Below are 23776 nucleotides of genomic sequence, written 5' to 3'. Positions count from 1 at the left end.
AGTCAGACTCACAGCCATGATGCCCCACTGGTCTGGAGGACACAGGGCTGCACAAACTTGTGATGTATCACACACCAAACACGGTCATATCAGTGATCTGATGGCTATCTGCAAAGCAGCCAGGAGGACAGAAGGCGGGTGAGAAATACAGTTTACAGAGCTTATGATACTGCAGAACCTATTTCTTGAGGTACATATCCAGAGAAACATAAAAACGTGCCTAAGATCTGACAAGCTGTAGATGAGGGAACTGAACTCATATCTCCAGAGGTCTATGCCAACATTACAGGGGACTGCATTCCCCTTTCCACAGCACCGTGCCACTTCCCACACCACAGTTTTGCAGTTAGCTCTATGCACTGGTTCTGGAGCTATCTTAATATAAAACATAGAGGATGCTCTCAGGAGAGGTACAAAGAATTTGCGCTGTTCCTTAGTCAAAGTATTTGGCTTGGCATTCCAGTCATAATGCAAGACTCATCATTTGGGGCAGGGGCAAATACTGCATGCACAGCAATTTTCTGCAAAGAATAGCATATTCTTCATGCTTTCCTTTACTAAAGAAAGGCTGAGTGTGGTTGTGCAAAGGGGAAGCTTCAGGTCTTTGAGATTCCATCCAGATGCAGCCTTCCAGGAACATTTCATAAGGTGCAGGGTTAGCACCTGAGAGTTACTAAATACATCTTTGATAAATGTAGAGTCTAAGCAATACTGAACTGATATATGAACAAATAAGAAAGGAAGATACATCAGTAGTGGTCATTTGAAAGACAGAGAGGCTGGTAAATATTCTGGCATAAAAGTAGTTGAATTTTTTTCCTCTTCTATTTTATCTAGAAGTTTAAAAATGAGTGTATTATATATTTTGCAAAATTTTGAAGGCAATTTTTTTTGATCAGAGCTATGCCCTCTTTGACTGTCAATAGGAAATAGTCCATAGTAAATAAAAGAAAGACTGTGCATATTAATGCAGAAAAGATAGTTTCATTCATAGGTTGTGAGCTACAACAGGATTATTTGCAAGTGCAAAGATCACTCACATGAATAAAGATTTGGTGGATCAGTTACTCTACTGATAAAATGAATAAATCCTCCAAATGCAATCCAAATGTTTTCTTGCTACTTATTCAAAGTAAGTCTGCTTTTGTGTTGTGCCAGTTTAATTAACTGAAAACACATAATTATTAATGAGAACTCTGATAGGGCAGAAGCAGAAACATGCTTCTCAGTGATCAACTTGCAGACAAAACACAAAAACCAGTCCTATTTGTGCAGAAAAAGCCGCCCCCTCCTGCTACATTATTCCATTGATCTAAAAACATTTACATCTTCTTTGTTAAGTAGTTTTCAGTAGATATTTCATAATCACTAAGGAACGCTATTACAACTGCACCTCAAAAAACTTCTGTGAAATAAATTTGGATCAGTCTGAAAAACAGGGTGGTTTTTTTCCCCTTTAAGTCTTGTTATACATCAAATCTGTTAGGCTTTTCTTGGAAGTTCATGGCTTTTATGATTCATTGTAAATAACTCAAATTGGATTTACAAAAGAGAAAAGGCTGTACAATGAATGTGAGAAGAACTGCACATAATTATATCCCTGACTTAGATTTTAAATCCTTTCTAGAACAAATATATGGTCAAAACTAATAAAAATATTCTGTAAAATCTAATTATAAAGTGTTTTCTCTTCCTCTTTTACATTGTTTTGTGATCTACATTCAATATTAGCTTGATGAAAACAGACATTCTGTAGGATTTCTGTCCAACATAACAATAAAGAAATGTAATGAAAAGGTTCTTGCAGCTATGGCAAGAGCAATACCAACTTTAAAGACAACTTTAACAGGTCACAGTTGAACAAGAAACACCTTTGCAGTATTACTGTAGTAATATTAACATAAGGTGCATTCCCCTCCTTTCTGAGTAACTAGGCTGAAACGCACTACTACAGGAAGTTGAGACCAAGAATACATAATTTCTTTTTAAAGGACTGGGCATTTCTATGAATATCAAGCATTTAGAGCTACAGAAAATAATAATGTATTTTGAAAGACATGCTCAAATCCAAGTTTCAGGGATTAAATCCTATCTTTAAGATACCTTATAATTGTGATGGTGTTGTGCAACAGCAGCAGTTTTAAATACAAACCTGGCTTTATACAGCATTTTTTAATCATTAAAAATGGGTAAAGATTTGCCTTGATTTAAGAATAGTTATTGAACAGCATAGTTAGTTTTCATTATATGCCCTTATGGAAGACATTATGAAATATGATATCAAACAACAAAAGTCTAATAATACAGATATGTTCTCTAAGTCAGAAAAAAAATGGAATTACATCTGAACCTACCACCACTGATGAAGACAAACTTTCTCCAGTTATCCGTTTTTGGTCATTCCAGGTTCTCCAGTTCAGCATTTCTAGCACGGAAGCATTGTCCATCAACGAACCAGACCGATTTTGAAAGCATACTCTAACCAAAAAGCCTGCCTTAAATTAATGAAAAATCAACAGCAGCACCTATCTATCCTAAAGGTGTGTCAGTAGGTCTGGGTGTGGAAAGCTCTCAGAAAATCGTATTACCACCACAAGCCACACTGGTAAGAGTTCATGGGCACCTGGCCTGGGGAACATCTCCAGCCCCAATCCTGAGCAATGGTGAGGGGAATTCTCTGCTGCAAAGCCACATATATCCAGCATCACCATTGCAGTAGAGGCTAGCTGGTACACCATTATAGATGGTGTCCTTCAAAGGGAAGTATTAAGGAGGAAACGAGCAGTGTCCAGCAAAATAAAGAACAAAGTCTGGAAACAAAGCCTGATTATTTAAACCAAAGACAGATGCCTGGATGTTTTTCTCAAAATCTCACTAATCCTAGATTCTCCAAAGATACTACTTTTCCTTTGCTCCTACTTAGATCAACGGAAGTTTTTTTGAAAGGCTAGGACAACTTCTGCTATAGTGTTATGGTCCCTGCAGATAACAGAGAAACTAGCTACAGATTTTCTGTGGAAATTTAAAAGTATCCCACTTTGATGGATACAATGACCCTAACAGTCACTGGTGGCCTCTACACCAGTTTAACTGCCTTCCCAGTATTGAGAAGAGTAATTCCTGCTACTAGATCAAAACTCAGTCACAGCAGATCTCCGCTTCGGTCTCTCCTTCACCTGGTTAACATGATCTTTCCAAGAGACAAGTATAACAAGACAAGGTGTAGATTAACCTAAAGGTGGCACTCTTTGCTCTGACACAACACTGAACGACCTTGAAACACTGATCCTCCTTTCTGTTAGATGACATTCACCCGTTTCAGCTTAATAAGAAACCCATTAAAAGTATAAATTCCACAAAGCACTTTAACACATCAGATTTTATTGTCAACACACTTAAACTCAAAAACTGAAATCTATGTTCAAAACAATTAGTTCTGAGGATACTGAAATACAAAATATTTCACATAGAAGTCATTGTAACACAAACAGAAAAAAGACATAGAATATGCTGATACATAATTATACATGCTCAAAGTCACAAGTTTAAGAATTGCACCACTACAATATTGTCACATAGACTTGGGAAGTGAGCATTTGACTGTTTTTAAGTATCTTCTCTGCATTTCTAGTATTACACATCTACTTAGAAACTTCATAGCTGTGGATAGAGACCAGATAATTTTGTCTTCAAGGTTTGTTTTGAAAGCACCATGACAATAAACTGTTCAAACTACTTCCTTACAGAGGGAAGTCTAAACAGAGACAATTATTGCAGTTATGGCTTTTTAGGGGTAAAGTTTATTATTATCTATGACAGGTTTGTGATTAATACAATAACAAGCAGAATCAGTATTTCCTGGGAATTCCTCCAGGGAGGTAAAGCCAGTGTTGCCCATTTTAAATCTGTACTTCTCATACTGTGTAAAGAACCCAAATTCTTCTATACTACACAAAATGTATGTGCATGGCCAGGCATTGACCAATTCTCCCTTCTTTTAGATTCTGGAAAACTAAACTAACCCAAAAAAGCAAAACTTTACTGATTTAGCAGCAAAGAAGTTCTGCCAACTTTACACAATAAATAGACTTCTGCTTAATTTAAATTTATTTCTTGAAGGGTGAAGTGACTAAAGAAATTGTATCAGACAGTGTCAATGTATCAAGCTCCATTACCAAGACCCTACACTTAATCAGAAGGAGAGGGAGGAAAGGAGCAAAGGGAAGGGAATGTCTGTTCTAAAACAACTGAAAGATTTATGCTGCACTTTACTTTTCTCTTAAAGGTCCTGAAGAAATGTCTTATAAAACTACCTCAAGATTACTTCTCACAAAAGCAATTCTCCGTTCAAAAATCAATTTTGAATGGCATCTCTGTCTGAAAAACTGAAACATCCCTGCAGTCCAACATTTAATGGCATTCTTGGCTTGTAACAACATGTACTCATCACTTTCCTCATCGTTTGCTTGATTGCTTTTCATACTTATCCTTTTTCTGCTGGGTCCTGTTTCGGTGCCTAGGAGGAGAGTAGCTGACTCTCCTTCTGGATTGAAAGCTGGGTGTGTATGGATGAATTCGGCGTTTCTTTGGTTTTTCTTCCTTCCTGCTTTTGTTTGGATCAGGCTCCTTACTGACTTCCTTAGGCTCATGTCCTTGGTCTTGTTCTTTTTGAGAGGGTAATGTGTTTTTGATGGTATTAATAAGAAACCTTTTATTTGCACCAGCAAGAGGACATTTCAACCTGTAAAGACATTTAAAAGTAATCAGAAGACACAACAAAAATATCTGAAACAAGTCTGAAAGTTTAACTTCAATAATTTTAAGATAGGTTTGTGCTTTTGGCTTTCCTTGCATGCCACCTAGTGTGAACTCTCAGTACAGAAAGATATGCTCAAGGTTGTCCCCATTCTCCTATTATCTTACTCGATATGATAAAAAATTATTTTACTTTAATAGAGTGAAAATCCACAAAATTTTTCACAAGGCAGTGTGTGCAGGGGGAAGCACATGAGGCAAGGCTAATGTTTAATGTACCCTTGTGAGACAACAAACACATTTTAAGTTTGTCAATGCTTAACTTAGCTATTCAGGAATCAGACATTTAATAATACATTTTAAGTCAAGTAGGAATGGTTTACAAGATCATCTACTATAGTCAGCATTATTTAATGAACTGAGATATTTAGAAAATAAAAGATACTTTTGCACAAAGAACCTAAGTAGTTACAGCAATAAAACAGACGCACGAGGCATATCAAATTTAACTTACATTTGGCAACTGTCTACCAAGGAAAATATTTAGTCTCATTTTCTTAAATAGATAGGATACTTCTCCAGCCCTTTCCCTCATTCAGCTTCTCATCCATTGTTTCTGACTTCTCTTCTGTCAGCTTAACACTTTTGCACATAATTTATCAGCTGGTTTTAGTAAACAAGTATTTTATACTTCATTTATCTTGTTGGTAACAATTGTACACTCCTTATTCCCCATTTGTCATCTCTTAAAGAATGAAGTGAGCAAATCCAAGTTAGAACTTTTTCCGCCAGTAAGTAGAAATCATTCTGAAGACTTTGTTTATGGTGGGAAGTACTGTGGTGTTGCATTCACAAATATTTTTAGAGTTTGCATGCCAGTAGAGAACTTAAGGGATTACTCTAAAAAAGCAGAAATGTTGGAGATCACATTTGATCTTACTGAATCAGCTATGGAGTCAATGAATCCTAACAGTGCAATGTTAGGATTATCTATTCTACTAGAAAATTTCGTATAAATGTAGAAACTACACCCTGATGATTTAAAAACCTTTGTTACCTCTGAATAATCAGAGGTATCAAATTGTAGAACAACAGGAAAATGGGAACTAAGATCATGTCTGATTATTTTGCATACTTCATGACTTTCAAGTGGACATGGTGTTTGCTTCAGCTCTCATTGTTAAGTATTGCCGATAATTTCTTTGAGGATTTATTACAAGATCAATTATGCAAGTCATTTCAAAAAGATACATTGAATGGTCACGCTGTTTTTTTTCCACTACATATTTCTTGACAGATTTCCACAGGATAACTAGTTTTAGAGTTTTGAAAACTTATTTTATACCTTTCTGCATGTGAATCTATATTGTTATGCTCAAGTCCCAGTTAAAAAAATAAATAAATCTAGATCTATACATATACAAGTACAGTTGTTTTGTACACTAGTGTAGCAATATTTATGCATTAATCCTATTACTGATGAAAATATGTGGTTAACAGTTATTCAGTAGAATAGGGTTTCCATTTCAAGCCACATCAGCTATGAACATGGTGATCAGTATGCCATGGCACAGGTGACATTCAAAAGCATAACACAGAAGAGACAACATTTAAATCCCCTGTGACTTAGGCCCGCATTAAACTGTTGTATCTCACACACCCTATCAATATGAGGGCAGTTTTTTCTTGACTGTATCCAGATGAGAACTTCAACTATTTCACATTTGTCCATTTCTTCTTGCTTTTTCTTAGGTTAATGTAACAATTAAGCACTAATAAATATACCATCAGGATGAGACAATCTGCCCAAAATAAATCCGCCTTGCTGAAAAATTTATTTCTTTTTGGCACTATGAATGCTGCCTGTGCAATAGTGAGAACTGCTGAGGAATTCAAGGCTTCAGAGTCAGCTAAAAGATGCCATCAATTCACTATCACGCAGTGGTAAAATGAGCCACTGGGCTTTCATGGAGCAGCAATAAGTTATAGCACTGAAGAGAAGCATCAAACCTTAGTTTTACTGACCTCAGACTTCAATGAAGCAAATTGTGCCTTTAAATTTTGAAGAGATATGAGTATACATATATGTTACAATGCACACACACAAGTCCATAATGTTTACATTATGAACATGGTATATAAGTAACTGTGAAGATTAAAAGTGAACTGTATAAACTCACTGATACCTTTGCCAGCATTTCCAATGGTGAGAAAACTGTAGGATACTTCCACAGTTCATCTCGCCTAAGGCAAGCCTGTGGCGTGCTGTAGGTCTGATCCTGCAGGGCTCAACTCACCGACAGCTTTGTCTTCAACGTAAGTTCTGAAGGACTGGGAGGCAAGTTCAGCCTCTGCAAGGTGGAACACAGTACTGCTGACTAGCAAACAGTTCCACAAAATAGATAAAGACCAAAAAAAAAAAAAAAGAATTTTATTAAAAAAATTACTTTTAAAAGAACTGTTAAAAGAACTGCAAAGCTTCAAACTCAAGTGTGCTTGAAGCAGAGACTGCAGAGATGAGCAAAGAATGTGTGCAAGCCTACAATTCTAAAGCAGCCTAGTTTACAAAACTGACTCCAGTTTTGTAGCAATGTATTCAATCAAGGGCATGCTTGTTTGTTTTTTTTTTTATTTGCATGTTCTGATAAGCTAAGACAAGGTGTTTTTACACATAAAACATCACACACTCCTAAAACAAGTCACCTCTCCCAAAAGGAGAAGTGACAATTTCACATTATGAACAAGAAAAAAAAAAATCATATCCATTCTTGTAAGCATAAATCGAGTCTTACTCCCACTTCTGAAGTTTCAAGCCAAGTTCTGTGCAAATGAACCATCTTGCTTTCCAGCCAGTACCTGGCATCAAGTGCACTGTAGTTCAGCACAGAAGCAATTTCTTATTAGTAAAACAGACAGACTCTGATTAAGATGCTAGAGCACAGGGCCATGAACCATGGTCTTTCCTCTGATGTGTAGCTGTACATATCAAACATCCTTGGCACCATCAGCCTTGGCATACAGAGTAAATCAGATGTTTCTAGTAAATAACAGGGTTTACTATGCATGAACTTACAAGTACATTTCTGACTCTCCCAAACTGCCATGAAAAAAGGGCATTTTACAGGAAATAAGAGCAACTGAAGACAAAAACCAGCAGCTGGAGGTTGTTTTTTTTACCAGAGCTTGTTTTGCCACAGCAGCTAATCTAAGTTACAGTCCTTTCATAAGGGATCTCACAAAAGAGGATTCCTGGAAGGACCCCGCAAGCTCCTAACACATTGTCTGGCAGCTACATACAGCTGGCAGGACTTTGCTAGCATCTGTGCTCTAATCATAAGCTTTTAACTTATCTACTTTGCAACCTCTGTCTATACCCTGCTTCTCCTCCTCTTTACATTCAAGTGAAAAGATTTAGTAGAATTACATTCCAGTGTTTCTGCATAGTCATGCAACATCCATTCAATCACAGACAAGATGCAATAAGGTGAAGGAGTTCTGGTGTTCTCAAAGCTTTTTGCCTCTAAGCTTTTTTTGCCTGTATTTATTCTGCAGTACTTCTGATAAACAGATTTGGTATCGAACAGAATCTATCTATAGGCATGAAAGCAATTTTAGGAGTGCTTTATAAGAAATAGGATTAAAAATAATTTAATGTTTCTAATGTTCATCATCTTTTTGCAACTTCATCTACTCTTACAATGCACAGTTGAACAAACTATCCAAAAATACCGTTTTCCATATTTTATTTTAGGTGAACTTTCAGTGCAAGCACAAAAGACTAAGTTCAGCCTTAGCTCATTTGCTAGGAGGATCTTCAAAGACCAAACCTGTACATTGCAGAAAAAAATTATAGTCTCTAGAACTTGTCTACAGAGTGGCTTCTGGGGCATTTTAACTGCCTTCCTCAAATAAAGCAGAATCCCTTAATAGGGGCACAGCTCTACTGCTACAAGGAAGCCTATGAATTACACCCATAGGACTGACAAAACCACTACAGGAAATCTGAGCTTGTAGCTTGATTCTACCTAAGACCACACAGTGCAGGTCCCCAGATATCCTATATCTTTACTCCATCTCCGTTCAATGTTCTCTGATGAATCAAAGATAAACTTATATAACAGTTTCAAATGTTCTAACTCCATTTGTCTACAACTTCTCATCTTGGATCCAACTGGCTCTTCAAGTGGTAACTTCTAGACAGCTGCTCTGATCTCTTTTCTCATCTCAAAAATTCCAGAATCACAATAGCATAGATCAAACTTAAGTTACAGAAAGATTCTGTTCTCTTTTGCATAACGTTTCAGGGATGAAGACAGCTTCAAAGAGGATCCTTCCTTCCCCTTCTCTCACACATTTTCTTGCTCATGATTAACTCCACAAATCACAAAAGCTCAAATCAGACACCTCAGTGGCAGGATTTACACTATATGGTACCATAAGGAGGTAGGAGACCCCAGACAAGAAACACTGTGGTCATAGAGTGTATAAGGATGGATGACTCCAGGAACTAGAAATACTGCAGTGCTAAGAATAAGGATCTTAAGAACATCTGAGGAACAAATCAACGCACAAGAGCCAGTAATGTGAGATCTGCAAATACCAATATTCAGTATTTCTTGGATGAATTTGTCATGGACCTAGATACCACCAATCTAAGAAGTCCTGAGAGCATGGAGGCCAGTGAGCCAGGACTCTTAACTAGCCAAGAGCTCATGCAGCCCATTGGCAATATTGAGAGATGCTCTGTGTCCAGAGAATCCCAGATAACCTCCCTTCCTGCATAAGCTCTTGCATGATATCACCACCAATCTCCCTGCTCAAGACAAGCCTTTCTTCTACTGCCATCTGATCCCTATAGGTTGCAGCACCTGTCCATGCCAACCACTGCAAGCTTGTGAGACAAGGTAACATTAGCAAAATATTTCCAAACTGGAAGAGATACCAGCAATAGTGTCCTATATTTCAAGGCTGAGTCTTTGTATCAGAAGCTGTGGGTTGAAGGATGACTATTTGGTACATTTTTTTCCATGACACAATTGACTATGCTAGCTTTGGTACTTGCAACTCAAGTTCAGATGGCAGCTTACTCACAGATGGCACCTCATCTCACATGAGGTGGCAGCAAAAGGTTAGGTAAGGGCACTTGGGGAACTTCTTCAGGCAGTGCACTTGAGCTATGGAGAAATAATCACTGTGGACAGTAATGGAGCAGTGGCATGAATCATAAGGCAGTCCCAGAAGAGCGTGCAGAAGCTTGCTAAAGTGTTGCTGCCCTCAATGCTGCCATCAAAACCAGGAATCTCCAAGCTATCCTTTGTAACGGCATGCAAAAAGAGTTCCCTGTGAATGCCTCTGCTCCACACACCTCCCTTTAACTCATTCCTGTCAAATCCTGCTGACTCCAGAAGTGAATTTTCCGTATCTAACAGCTGCTGGAGGGCAACATAAACTGGAATCAGCAGAGCATAAGCAGTAGCAGTCTCTGCTTCTTCTTACCCAAAAGGAGACAGCAGAACAGATCTTTTCTTCGTAAGATGAGTTGCTTCAACTATCCAGCACCAATGCAGGATTGATGGCCTTGCCCTGGATGTCCCCAGGGTTTGTGCATCTCTTCTCCAGGACCATACGTGCCCTCTGACAAACAGCTGGGGGAACCCCAGATGTCCTCATGAAACACAGCTGTAAGCATTTTGAGTTTGGCAAGGAAAGCAGGCTTTGTGCTTTACCTGTTAAGACTGTGCTTTGGTCACATTGGTGATGTCCTTGCCTGTTTGCTTCTACCCATTCATGATTTCCTGGATTTCATCTCCTAGTATACATTTTGATAAACAAACTTTTCTGCATGCTTCATTTGGTATCCACAAAGTTCAAAACAGCTGCTACCTTTCTCTCAGCAGTTTACAGCTGCAAGGTTACAGGTCAGCCCTGAATCAAATCTCTGAAGCCCTTCAGGATTTACCGTAGCACTACTTACATCTGATGTTATTTTGCTGCAGGCTGATACTCAATGAGCACAGTAAGTTTTCTTCCAAATACTTTATCGGTATTCTAATCTCCCACATATATATGCAATATTTAATTGCTGGGCCAGTTCAGAGGGATCAGAACACCACAATCAGGCACCAAAAATATTTAATAAATTTCTTTAAATTGTTGAGAGCAGTGGCAGCTTCCCACTGGTGATCTGCCTCATGCTTGCAGAACTAGACACCAGAGACTTACTGGGAAACTGCCTATGATGGACTTTATACCCTCCCTATGGCCACACACACCAGCTGTATACTAACCTATGCCAAACTCTATGGCAGCAGACTTGTGACAGATGAGATTAAAACCATTCATCTCTCTGTGGACAAACTTAGAGAAGAAAAATCCCTGGAAAGGCATCAAATGAAAAAATATCATCTCTGGTGCAGAATATCCTGAGGTGCAGACTGCCAGAAGCCCGAATATTATCTTGAAGAAGTACTGCTGCATACTTGTACCATTCTTACTCCAGTTCGTAAGCATTGGCTATTTGCCAGATAAAGACAGAGCACTGCAGCGATGGATCTTTCATTTGACTCCGTACAGCTATTCTCATATTCCTCCACATTTAAAAGTATGCTTACTTCCTTACTTCTCAGTTCAGGATATCTTCACACCAATCCCCATGTCAACAGCCTTCCTCAACTTGAAGCCTTCTGGACAATCCTCTTCTCTCCTACATCTTTAACATAACCTCTGGCCTAACAAGCCACTATTTCACTGTAACAGAATCTGAAGCTGTTCCAAAAACAAGTCATCCTCGGCTATCTCCTCTTCTGGCAGGTCTTGGGCACCAGGTGTTAGTAAACTCCATGTAACCCTGAGCTGGTAATCACAATTGCTTAAGGGTGACCCACCATGCTCATGCAGACATGGAATAAAAAACAGCTGAGAGCAGAAGCCTGTACACACTACTACAAATATGGGTAGGTATTCCATATTGCACAAGTGGAAGCAACAGCATTGCACAGGATTCTGAGGTGCTTGGTTATCTCCTGACAGGTATCTTCAGTCTCTGCGCCTGGGATTAACTTGCAAATTCACAGTAAATGGATGCATACTGCACCTCATGGTACTCATTGATCTGTATTGGTTTACCTCACCATTTGACAAAGCTCACAGGGTAAAAGCATGCTATGTCAGTATAGCTGTAACCGCATTAGGGGATTAAACCAATTCAACTATTTTAGCATAAATGGTATAAATCACATGCCTAGCAGAAATACTGGATAAAATGCACAAAAATATAAAACATGTTTAGAAAACATAAAAAGATTAACCTTCTGAAGCAAGACACTATTCTCATCTCTTTGGAGCTACTTTAAAACAAACATAGCTGAGAAATTGGTTGAGAACTTCATTAAGCACAGGCTTATCTTTTAATAGTGTCAGTGGAGGAAGCCAGACCTTATCTATAAATGGGTTTAACACAGTCAACTGGCATGCTACGCTTGTGTGAACATCCCTAGATCAGATAGCTTCTTATCAAAGTCATCTACACCAGTTTAAGACAAGTGAATCCTCTCAGCATGTTGTAATTTCTCTAACTACAATAATACGCATTACATTCCATGATAATCTAGCTCTAAAAACTGAAATATTGCATTAAAATTAACACTGTATTTCACATAAAATCTCAGTATTACGATTCTTTTCCCACTCGCTAAACAGATTAGCCCCTGGATTATAGGGTTTTTTTCAGTCTTAAAAAATACCTTCTTCCAAAACTGGATTACACTTTAAGTTCATTTTTGGCTGCAATTTACACATGAATGCACTGCTAAAGGAAATTTATTATTATTACATTATTGTTTTAGGGGATTTGTTTCTGTGTTATGCTATTAATTTTTTTAATCTAAACAGAATCCAACCCCGTAATAGGTGGCCAGCATGTAAGTAAGTACATGCACATTGAAGCTACCTAATATTGCTAAAGTTCTGTAAGGTTGCAGTCTAAAATTTGCAGTTTCACCTACTATAAGGAAATACTATTACAAAAGTTACTCCCAGTTCTCCAATTGCTTTGCCTTCAATATATTTAGTCAAGCAATTCTATGCTGGCAGAATTTTCTTCAACTTCTTTCTTACCTATCTAGAATCATATTTTTGCCCAAACAAATACCCGGATTTTAGCGTTCATTTCCTCTTGGCACTCATATTAAGAAAATATAGTAAGTTCTGTGCTCATTTACATGCTGACTTACCATCCCATAGCTCCCATTGTTTCAGCTCGGGTTCGGCCACGTTTTGCCTCTTTAAGCAACTCTTCTACAGCTTTCCTAAATATAAAGGGAGGAAAAAGGTTACCACTTAAGGAAAATGAGAACTTGCCATGCTATGCAGTTATGTAAACAAAGTGGGAAGTTTATTGCTTAATTCATTTCGGGGAAGAAAGAAGCTACTAAAATCAACTTGACTTTCATATTAACATAATTCATACTTTTATATACCAAGATCATAAAAAAATTAACATATTAAAAGAAATTAAAGATGTTGCAAATAAACAATAACAATACTAATTTCAGCTGAAGAGTAGAAATAAAGCATGCAAAACTGGTAGACTGCACTGAAAAGCACAGTCCCTGTCACTTCATCTTGGGACTGCTCTTCCCTGCTATCACTTCATTTAGGTTCTTGTTCTTCTATTTTGAGCCCAGTTAAACAACACTAGTAAAATAGCAAGAATATAGTTGACAATATAATTTCTATTACTGCAACTACCAGTTGTTAAACTGTACTAGTTTTGATGTAACAGTGGAAGAAAAGAGGTCACCTGTGTGACTGTGATCCACTGTCACCCAGAATGACTGTGTGACCTTTAGTTTAATATTACCTTCCAGAACAAACTGGCCAGGCTAACACTAAAGCAATTAAATAACTATGCTCACATAAAGAGTCATCTGAGAGTGTAAATTATGCAAAATTCCTGCACTGTCTTCAAGTTCTTTTCACTAATTAATTTCAATCACCGGTGAAACTTAAGTAACTGTTCTTCAGTACATGCTTGAAGCTAATGGGAAAACGAATAAATGCATAATGCAAGTCATTTATTATATAAATTGAATGCATAAGCAAAGAGTTTGGTTGGTGAACTGTAAGCAAGTATACATGTCAACCAGTGAGAACTACAAGACAGAAGAGGAAAGCTACGCACCTGACTGCAAGACACAGCGCGTGAAGTTAAGCATTAAGAACAGTGACATGGATAACAGGCAGGCTTGAATAACTGAAGGGAGGAGCTAATAAAAAAGGAAAGTTATTGTTTAGCTCTCCTAGCTATGATATGGCAGAATGACAATCGCTGTGCAGACTATACAACAAGACAATCATCATCTTGACAATACAGTGTGTTTGTAGACTGTGCAAAAAGGTAATGGCCAACAGATTTCAACTCAGGCTGTAAGGAAGCCACGTCCCATCGCATTGCTGTGGGATTATCAGCATACCAGGACTTTGCTGCTTTGCCATAACAGATTAAAAGAAAAAAAAAAAAGCTGGAGTACTAATTCTGGTGTCAATCCAAGTTTGAGACTAGAGAAGTCAAGAGTCATTATCTAGTAACAGAAGCAGGTCTGAGAAGAAAAACCAACAAATTTAACTTGCTAGATCTTCACATGCAACTGCCATGCTGGGCTGTAAACATTCAACACAGTGGTTTATTACCATTTAGATTATTGAAGTCTGCAAGCAAAACACGAGGAATTTTAGCTTTAAATACATACATGGCTTGTGCATAATAGAGAATGAAGATAAATAGCTCAGAAATTCCTTCAGTAGCTAATGAGAAGGCTTTATGCAGATACACAGCAGCTTATATCTGTCAGTCAACACCTAGCCTTCTTCAGCTTGTTATGGTTTTAACATAAGCCTTTACAGGCTCCCTGAACATTAGTGATCAGGGATACTTTCATTTGTTAAGATCAGCTGGTGATACAGTTTTTTCTCTGTCTGCACTGCCTTTGGGCACTTCTTGTTTTTCCTTGGTAATGGAAAACAAATCAGTGCTAAATGAGTCCAATTATAATACACATCCAGGTATAGCTACTTTTTGTACAATTACTTTTCAGTTTTGCATGAATACAGTTTTCAGATTTGATACTGACAGACATGTATCATGGAACTGCTTCATCACTTTGTAACTATTTCCAGCAAGCAACATTTTAGCTGGAGAATCACAAAATCACAGATGGTTGACATTGGAAGGGACCTCTGGAGATCATCTGGTCCAACCCCTCTACTCCAGCAGGGTCACCTAGAGCACGTTGCCCAGGACCCTGTCCAGACAGCTTTTGAACATCTCCAAGGATGGAGACTCCACAGCCTCTCTGGGCAACCTGTTCCAGTGCTCTGTCACCCTCACAATAGCTTTTCCTCATATTCAGACAGAGCTTCCTGTGCCCGTTGCCTCTCATCCTATCGCTGGCACCAACGAAAAGAGTCTGGCCCCATCCTATTTACATCCTCCCTTCAGATATTTATATGCATTGATAAGATTCCCCCTCAGACTTTTCTTCTCCAGGCTGAACAGTCACAGCTCTCTCAGCCTCTCCTCATAAGAGAGATGCTCCAGTCCCCTAATCATCTTCATAGCCCTTCTCGGGACTCTCTCCAGTAGTGCCACATCCCTCTTGTACTGGGGAGCCCAGAACTGGACACAGTACTCCAGGTGTGGCCTCACCAGGGCTGAGTAGAGGGGGAGGATCACCTCCCTCGACCTGCTGGCAACACTCTTCCTCATGCACCCCAGGATACCATTGGCCTTCTTGGCCACAAGGGCACGTTGCTGCCTCATGCTTAACTTGGTGTCCACCTGCACTCCCAGGTCCTTCTCCACAGAGCTGCTTTCCAGCAGGTCAACCCCCAACCTGTCCTGGTGCTGGGGGTTATTCCTCCCCAGGTGCAGGACCCTGCACTCGCCTTTGTTGAACTTCATGAGGTTCCTCTCCGCCCACCTCTCCAGCCTGTCCAGGTCTCTCTGAATGGCAGCACAGCTCTCCGGTGTATCGGCCACTCCTCCCAGTTTGGTATCGTCAGCAAACTTGCTGAGGGTGCACTCTGTCCCTTCATCCAGGTCATTGATGAAGAAGCTGAACAAGACCGAACCCAGTCCTGACCCCTGGGGGACACCGCTAGCTACAGGCCTCCAACTAGACTCTGCGCCGCTGATCACAACCCTCTGAGCTCTGCCATTCAGCCAGTTCTCAAGCCACCTCACTCTCCACTCATCTAACCCACACTTCCTGAGCTTGTCTATGAGGATGTTATGGGAGACAGTGTCAAAAGCCTTGCTGAAGTCAAGGGAGACAACATCCACTGCTCTCCCCTCATCTACCCAGCCAGTCATTCCATCAGAGAAGGCTATCAGATTGGTTAAGCATGATTTCCCCTTGGTGAAGCCATGCTGACTACTCCTGATCACCTTCTTTTCTTCCACATGCTTAGAGATGGCTTCCAGGATGAGCTGCTCCATCACCTTTCCAGGGATGGAGGTGAGGCTGACTAGCTTGTAGTTCCTTGGGTCCTCCTTCTTGCCCTTTTTGAAAACTGGAGTGACATTGGCTTTCTTCCAGTCCTCAGGCACCTCTCCTGACCACCATGACCTTTCAAAGATGATTGAGAGTGGCCTAGCAATGATATTTGCCAGCTCCCTCAGCACTCGTGGGTGTATCCCATCAGGGCCCATGGACTTGTGGGTGTCAAGTGTCCTTAAGCGATCCCTAACCTGATCCTCCTTGGCCAAAGGAAAGTCTTCCTTTCTCCACTTTCTCCCTGGTCTCCAGGGTCTGGGATTCCTGAGGGCTGGCCTGAGCAGTAAAGACTGAAGCAAAGAAGGCATTCAGTAACTCTGCCTTCTCTGTATCATTCATCACCAGGGCCCCTGCCCCATTCAGCAGTGGGCCCACATTTTCCCTAGTCTTCCTTTTGTTACTGATGTATTTGAAGAAGCCCTTCTTGTTGTCCTTGACATCCCTTGCCAGATTAAACTCCAAATTGGCCTTGGCCTTCCTAGTCTCATCCCTACATACTCGGACAACATCCCTATATTCCTTCCAGGTTATCTGTCCCTACTTCCACCTTCTGTTTGAGTTTTGCCAGGAGCTCCTTGTTCATCCATGCAGGTCTCCTGCCCCCTTTGCTTGAGTTCTTGCTCATTGGGATGCACTGTTCTTGAGCTTGGAGAAAGTGATCCTTGAACACTAACCAGCTGTCTTGGACCCTTTTTCCTTCCTTCCCCTATCCCATGGAATTCTTCCAGGCAGGTCTCTGAAGAGGCCAAATTTGCTCTCCTCAAGTCCAAGGTTGTGATCCTACTTTTTGCCCTGCTCCCTTCTCACAGGATCCTGAACTCCACCATCTCATGGTCACTGCATCAAAGGTGTCTCCCAACCTTCACATCTCCAATCAGCCCTTCCTTGTTTGTAAGTAGGAGGTCCAGCAGCACACCTCTCCTCGTTGGCTCCTCTATCACCTGTATCAGGAAGTTATCATCAAAAGATTCCTAACTAAGCCTTCAGAATCAGTCACAAGTTCTCAAACAACATACAAATAATCCGTGATCAACTTATAAATACGTATTTCTTTGTCCCAAAGGGAAACTATCCCTTCCAGAAAAAGCTGAGATTTATGCCAGACAGGTATGCAAATACTCACAAATTATAACTTTTCTGGTTGATACTGCGCTTTTGACGGACTTTGCAGAAGATGTCTATGACTTCCATAGAAACAATAGTAGAGGAAAGCACTACAGAAAAATTATTGTAACACTTCTCTAATCTATTCACTAATCTATTAATGGCTGATTGGTTATAGGTTTCATCACAAGAGTCTCTCTCTTACATGAGGTTATCAGTACAATCTTAGTAACAGCCAGGTTATAGGTATTAGTTTTGTTTTTTTTGTTGTTGCTTTTTTTGTTGTTGCTTTTTTTGGTTTTTTTTAAGTCTACATACAATTGCAAGGACATTTTGCATATCCAGTAGTCACAACCATTCATGAAAACTGAATATTTGCACATGTAAGTTGTCATCTCTACTAGTTATTTGGTTGTCATTTGCATCTAGAACAAATCTCTTCCCCTCCCCCAGCCCTTCTTTTTAATTGAGGTCAGTTTAGCAGGTAGCAATGTGCCAACTCCAGCTTTCACAATTTGGTCAGGTACTGCTGCCTTCTCAGGCAGGAACAGTTGGGTACGTGGGGCAGCTATTCCCCAAGACCATAAAAAGTGTAAGAAACAGGATCTGCTGCAGGAAGGGGAAAGATTTTACAAATACAGGTGTCATACACAGTGAAATTAAGGCAAAATTCACTTTTTATCCAGACCCAGAATTTGCTATTTGAGCAACCTGAGCTAGCTTATAGTGAGCACAGCAGGAAGATGTGACTTTTGGAAAAAGCATGATCCTGAGCCTTCAAAACAGAAATGTCAGGGGAATGGAAAGAAAGAGGAAGAAAAACTAAATACTTTTATTACAGTAGTTACTAAACTTTGTCATTTGGTTTTAAGAAATCCAAATAGGAGGCAGATTAAAAGCCAACATATTTGTCATTATTTTTATAATTAAATCATTACCCAAAGCATTTGAGCTACGAAGCACTCCTAAAACAAATATATGTATTTTAAACAGCGGCAGTTCAGTTTTAGTGGAGCATCAGAACATATTAATATGGTGACACCAATTCTATTAACTTATGCAAAAATGATAAGCCATAAAGTAGGAGAAACATACTTATTTTGCATTGATTATACCACAGATCAGACTGACTTGGCACCCATCTTTACAGCCTTATGAGTTGAGATCTTCCCTTCTTATCCAACATTAATTTTCCTAACATTTATCTTTTAACACTATTTTTAATCACTGCATCTTCTACAAAGCCCTTCTTACTTGCACAGACAGTCAACTGAGTGGCATAAAGACCAAGGGGAAAAATGCTCAAGATCATCTTTGAAGTAATGTGTGTCCACTCACTGAACTTATATTTTCTACACAAGTAAGTCAAAAGCCTTATAGATGTTCAAACAAAGTTTTTATATTTGCTTTTAAAGGGCTCTTGGGACTCAGCATTCCTAGCTGTCTTCTTTTTTGTGGTTTTGTCTTTCTTATTTGTGGTTACAATACAAGCATTCCCGTAGCTGCTAGATTCAACTCCAATAGCAGCAATATAAGCAAAGGAAACATAGCACACAATTTTCACATGAGAAGACACTAAACACAGAGGGACCTACAGGTAACATTAATTGCAGCAATTAATCAACTACTTCCAAAGAAGGTTGGGGGGGGAAGATGGGGGACACTGTCATCATTCTAGCATCTCTTATAACAAGAATAGCAAGCAGCACTCAAAAGCTTGCTGTGGCAATACTTTTTGAACAATCAGACTTCCCTAAAGAATTACACTAACATTAAGGTATAAATATGGTTGTTTTTATCTTTGCAAGAAAGTATGGTCCAAAGCCTATTCATATTTCTTAGGGATCAGACTTTTATTCTATATTCTAAGGTTATGAGCAAAACACCCATTGTGTAAACTCTAACAACTGGTATCACAAATGCACGTGCCCAAAGAATGGGAGAATGTTAAAGGCTGCAAAGTCAAGTAAAATCATATATGTTTTCTATTCCTCATTCAGGAAAAGGTCTTCATTGTTTTGCTGAAGATGACCAAAAATAAAGATTGAAAAATTAACAACTGGTAACGAACAGGTATACGTAAAATTACAGGCAATGAGAACAGCATATCATTATAGAGAAGACAGGATGCTTTTAATTATAGACGGCACTGCCACCTTCACCTACGCCATCATCTCATTAAGGATCCCAAAGAGAACTATACTGGCAATGTATTTACTGGAATTACTTCACCGCACACAATCAACTACTGAAATGCACAGATCTGGGAGCAGGAGGACAATATTCAGATACAATTTCATACAACATCTCCCAGAATAAGAGAACATTTTATCAAACAGATCTTCTACAAAGACCTTCATGGCATTAGTAACTGATTGCCCATTAACGTTCAACCTGAAAAATTAGGTTACTGAGCTGCAGTGATCTCTGAAATCACTGAATGCTTAAACCTACTTTCTGAAGTACTCTAGGTCCTGAGAGCTAGCTACAGGCCCAGGAAGAACAGCCAGTTTCTCCATCAATTTTCTCAAAGTACTTCTACGCTATGTACACTATTTCTGAGTGCGCAGAGGACCTGAAGTTCAAGTGGCCACTGGCGTTTTGATTACCTCTGAAAAATCAGATATCAAGACCTTCCATGAAGCAAAGGACTGAAGACACCTGCTACAACAGAGGAATGACACTGAAGGCCGGTGTTTGTACAATTGACTCCTATGCTTTAATTTGTCCTACCTGAGCACATTTATTACAAACACTGATGAAAAGGGATGTCAAAAATAAAGCCTAGGCCACAACTAAGAACAAGAATAAAACAAGGCACAAATTTGCCTCAGACTTCCTATGGTTTGTTCAAAGGCAAAAACACTCCACATCAGGCATGCTCATGCTCTAATTCTTCCTAGGCCAGGATTCTTACTTTATTTAGAAAAGCCTGTTTTCAGCACATTTCCATGCTGATATTCTCAACAGCTTGAATAGTGAGGATACCACAAAATTTCAAACAATGATTTTAGCTTGCAAATCACTTTTTTGACACTACTATGGGAAAGAATTACATACTGAATTAAGTAACATGACAGTTAGATTTTAACTTAAAAACAATAAAAAGAATAGTAAGAGCTATTAACTAATTTCTCCAAGGCATAAAACTTACTTGTTGGAAACTATAATTGTGACTTCTGCACAGCAAAAATACAAGACTACTGATTGTCAACAATATTATCCGCTGTTACAGAACATTATCTCCTTAAGAGATGCTTATTTTCAAGCACATAATGCTTCAAGCAAGCTTGGTAGGCAGTTCTAATAGGGTATGATATTTAAGGCTGTGAAATATCCATAGCTGTTGAGAGACAGAATTAATTATGGAAGACTTTGGACACACAGTATATCAAAGCCACTTCCTATTGCCAGAGAAATCACATATTTTCGGTGCTTTGAAAACACAGATTCATGAAGACAGTTGGGAAGGAACTATTTGGATAAGGATGAAAATGGTGACCTCTATCGTACCCCAAAGGACATTTAATAGGAATTAAGTAGGAAAAGCAAGTACACCTGCTTGTAGGGAGAAACACAAGATAAACAGTTCTCAGTAGCTGATTTCTAACCTTTTTTTTTTTCTGCTTTCTCTTGGATCATATACATCTTACCATGAATTCTATATTAACAGAATGTTGCTTAATATTTTACACACCTGAGGTATTTACAGCTTTTAGGGTTTTAAACCCCAGAGCATGCAACAGTCACATGGTAACACAATTTAACATTCAGCTTTGGTAGCGACTACCACTTTCTGTGAAAGTGAGGAAAACATCAAACACAAGATCAAGTGAGAGTCAGACACAGTAAAACTGAAGAACAAAAGCAAGAATATCTATTAGTAGGGGCAAAACAGAACAAGCAGAATGGAGAGATCTCTCTTTAGATGGTCACAAAAAACTGGGACAACTGGCTTCTCTCAATAAATCGTTGTTTGGAAGTCTGGGATACAAAATTCACTTTAGACCTGAAAAAAACTGTATAAAAGTAGTTATAAACTTTTTTTTATGTTAAACAAAAATATGCATACAAAAAGCCTTACATTGTTATTGAAGGCTTGTGCATTGTGATAAGACTAAATTCAGAGAAAGATGATGAAAAATATTCCAAATAAAAGTATTTTTGAAACATTAAAAATCTACCTAACGTAGTTACACTGTGGCTGCAGAAGAAAAATGCCATTATTCGTAGGCCACAGCAATATTATAAAGGGCCAAAAATTATGAGACCTAACTACCATAGCTGTGCATCTGACATAACACAAGTGTGATCACTAGGTAGCTGGAAGTGGGACTAACGAGTCATGCCTGTAATCCAAAGGATAAATAAAGACCAACACTATACTCTTGGGTATTGTATAGAGAAGCATGTTAGGAAATGCCCAAATATGACATCTAAATGTACACAGCAAGAACTGAAGTCAGGGCACTACTAACAAAAAGAGTTTTTATGAATACTGAGAGTATGAAAAAGTAATTAGCTAATGAAGAAGTGTAAGATAGATCCAGGACAGGAAATGGTAACCAACAAGTGCACTATATTGTACATATAATATGTAAGGAGCTGATTAAACATGTAGCATGGATTCAAGGTATGGGACAGTTAAACGCTTCTGTGCATCCTCTGGTAAGAAATACACAGTTTCTTCCTCACTGCCATGGAACAGGAATAGCAAATTTGGCATCAGCTTGAAGTGAAAGGCAGGGCAAAACTTTGAATCTGGTTTGTGGAAAGGAAAGAGTCAGAAAGAGACTCTGGAGCAATCACTTGTAACCAGGGTGTAACCAGCTATAGCCCAAACTCCCTGGAAAGCCACAAGCCCCTGGCGCCTCAGCAGTGGCCGGAAGAGAAGCAGAACCTGGAAGGAGCTGTGACAAAGTTTAGATTTGCTATGATTAGAAAGAAAGGCATAAGTTTAGAATACCAGTCATAAAAGTAATATTCATGCATATCTAGAAAGAAGCTTTAATTTCTAAACTGATGATCTGAGAGCAGAAGTATCTTACAGGAATTAAAGGCCTCTTAAAAAGCTTTATGCTCTCTATCCCTTCCACCACCCCATTACATTTGTCTCATTTAAAATACTTGCTAGATATAAACAGTGAGAGAAACGAGTTATTATCTACAGTTTCAAACACAGTTTCTTAAAGTTAAGGGGGAGAACCAGGAAAACAGTTCAGAAAGCCTCACTGCTGCCCTGTAAGTTTTCTAGTTGCTAGAAAAGTACAGCTGAGCTCAAGCAACCATGTCAAAAACCCCACCACATTAATCATTTTTTCCAGACAAACCCACAATAAATAGAATTGTTATAAATAAAAAGAAATCTACCTGTGATATAAATACTTAAAGTACAACAAGAGTAAGAGAGGCCTGCTAGGACTGAATATTCAGATACAGAGATCTGCATTTTGATCCACAGCGTTTGCTTGGAAACACCATAGCTCAGCATGCACAGTAAAAGAAATCAGCTCATGCAAACGAAACACAAGGCAGGGAGCAATTTTTTTTTTTTTTTTTTTTTTTTTTGATAAAACGACTGCAACTGTTTTGCCATAATACAAGGAACAGGGTCATTTAAACAGCTGGTCAAGTGGTACATCACTAACACTGAAAAATTGATAATTTTGCTCACTCAAAAAGCTCACTCAAGCTTAACTGTGGTGGTGGGTTGCTTTTTTTTTTTTTTTAATTTTACCAAGCAGGGCTAACTGCTGATTTGTAAGAGATGAGAGACGAGCCACCTAACACTTTCTAATCTTCTTTCTGAATGCTACCACCACGTATTACAAGATTTGATATTTTTTAAGTAATGATATTTTATTATTATTTTTTTATATTATGCAGGAAGATTTGATTCGTTTCACCCGGCAGCTCCGGCGCTGCCCCGCAGGCGGAGGAGGTCGGCGCACGGCTGCGCGCCGCCCCGCGCAGGCTGCCCCGGCTCCCCACCGCCACCGCCGCCGCCCGGGCCCCGCGGCAGCCGGGACGGGACGGGACGGCGGGAGGCGCCGCCGCCGGCCCCGCGGCCCCCGCAGGCCGCCCCAGGGCCGCGGCTCCCCCCTGCCGCCGCCGCCGCCGCTCACCTCTCCAGCTCCAGGTCCTCCTCCATGGCGCGGCCCCGCGGCCGGTGCTCAGGCGCAGGCCGCCGCCATGTCCCGCTGGCGGCCCGCGGCGGCGGGGCGGAGCGCGGCGGCGGCCGAGGACCCCGCGGGGGCGGAGCCAGGGCGGCGCCAGCGCCCGGCCCTGCCCGCCGGGCACCTGCAGCCCTGCCGCCGCCGCCGCGGGGCCCTGGCGCCCCGGCCCAGCGCCCCCTCCCCGCC

At 39.8% G+C, this 23776-nt stretch overlaps 1 protein-coding gene across 1 annotated transcript; it reads right to left on the bottom strand.

The window, feature by feature from the left end:
• Positions 1-3364: 3364 nt before the first annotated feature.
• LOC106500458 (uncharacterized) lies at positions 3365-23653 on the bottom strand. The gene is made up of 3 exons (XM_067290769.1): positions 23540-23653; positions 12987-13061; positions 3365-4741 (listed from the first exon to the last, which is right to left on the bottom strand). The coding sequence occupies exons 1-3, from the start codon at positions 23563-23565 to the stop codon at positions 4456-4458; spliced, it is 387 nt and encodes a 128-aa protein (XP_067146870.1). The 5' UTR covers positions 23566-23653; the 3' UTR covers positions 3365-4455.
• Between the last annotated feature and the right edge of the window lie 123 nt (positions 23654-23776).

This window comes from Apteryx mantelli, chromosome 1 (assembly GCF_036417845.1).
Source record: "Apteryx mantelli isolate bAptMan1 chromosome 1, bAptMan1.hap1, whole genome shotgun sequence".
In the NCBI taxonomy this organism is placed as follows: domain Eukaryota; kingdom Metazoa; phylum Chordata; class Aves; order Apterygiformes; family Apterygidae; genus Apteryx; species Apteryx mantelli.
This window is presented reverse-complemented; position numbering and strand designations above follow the sequence as displayed.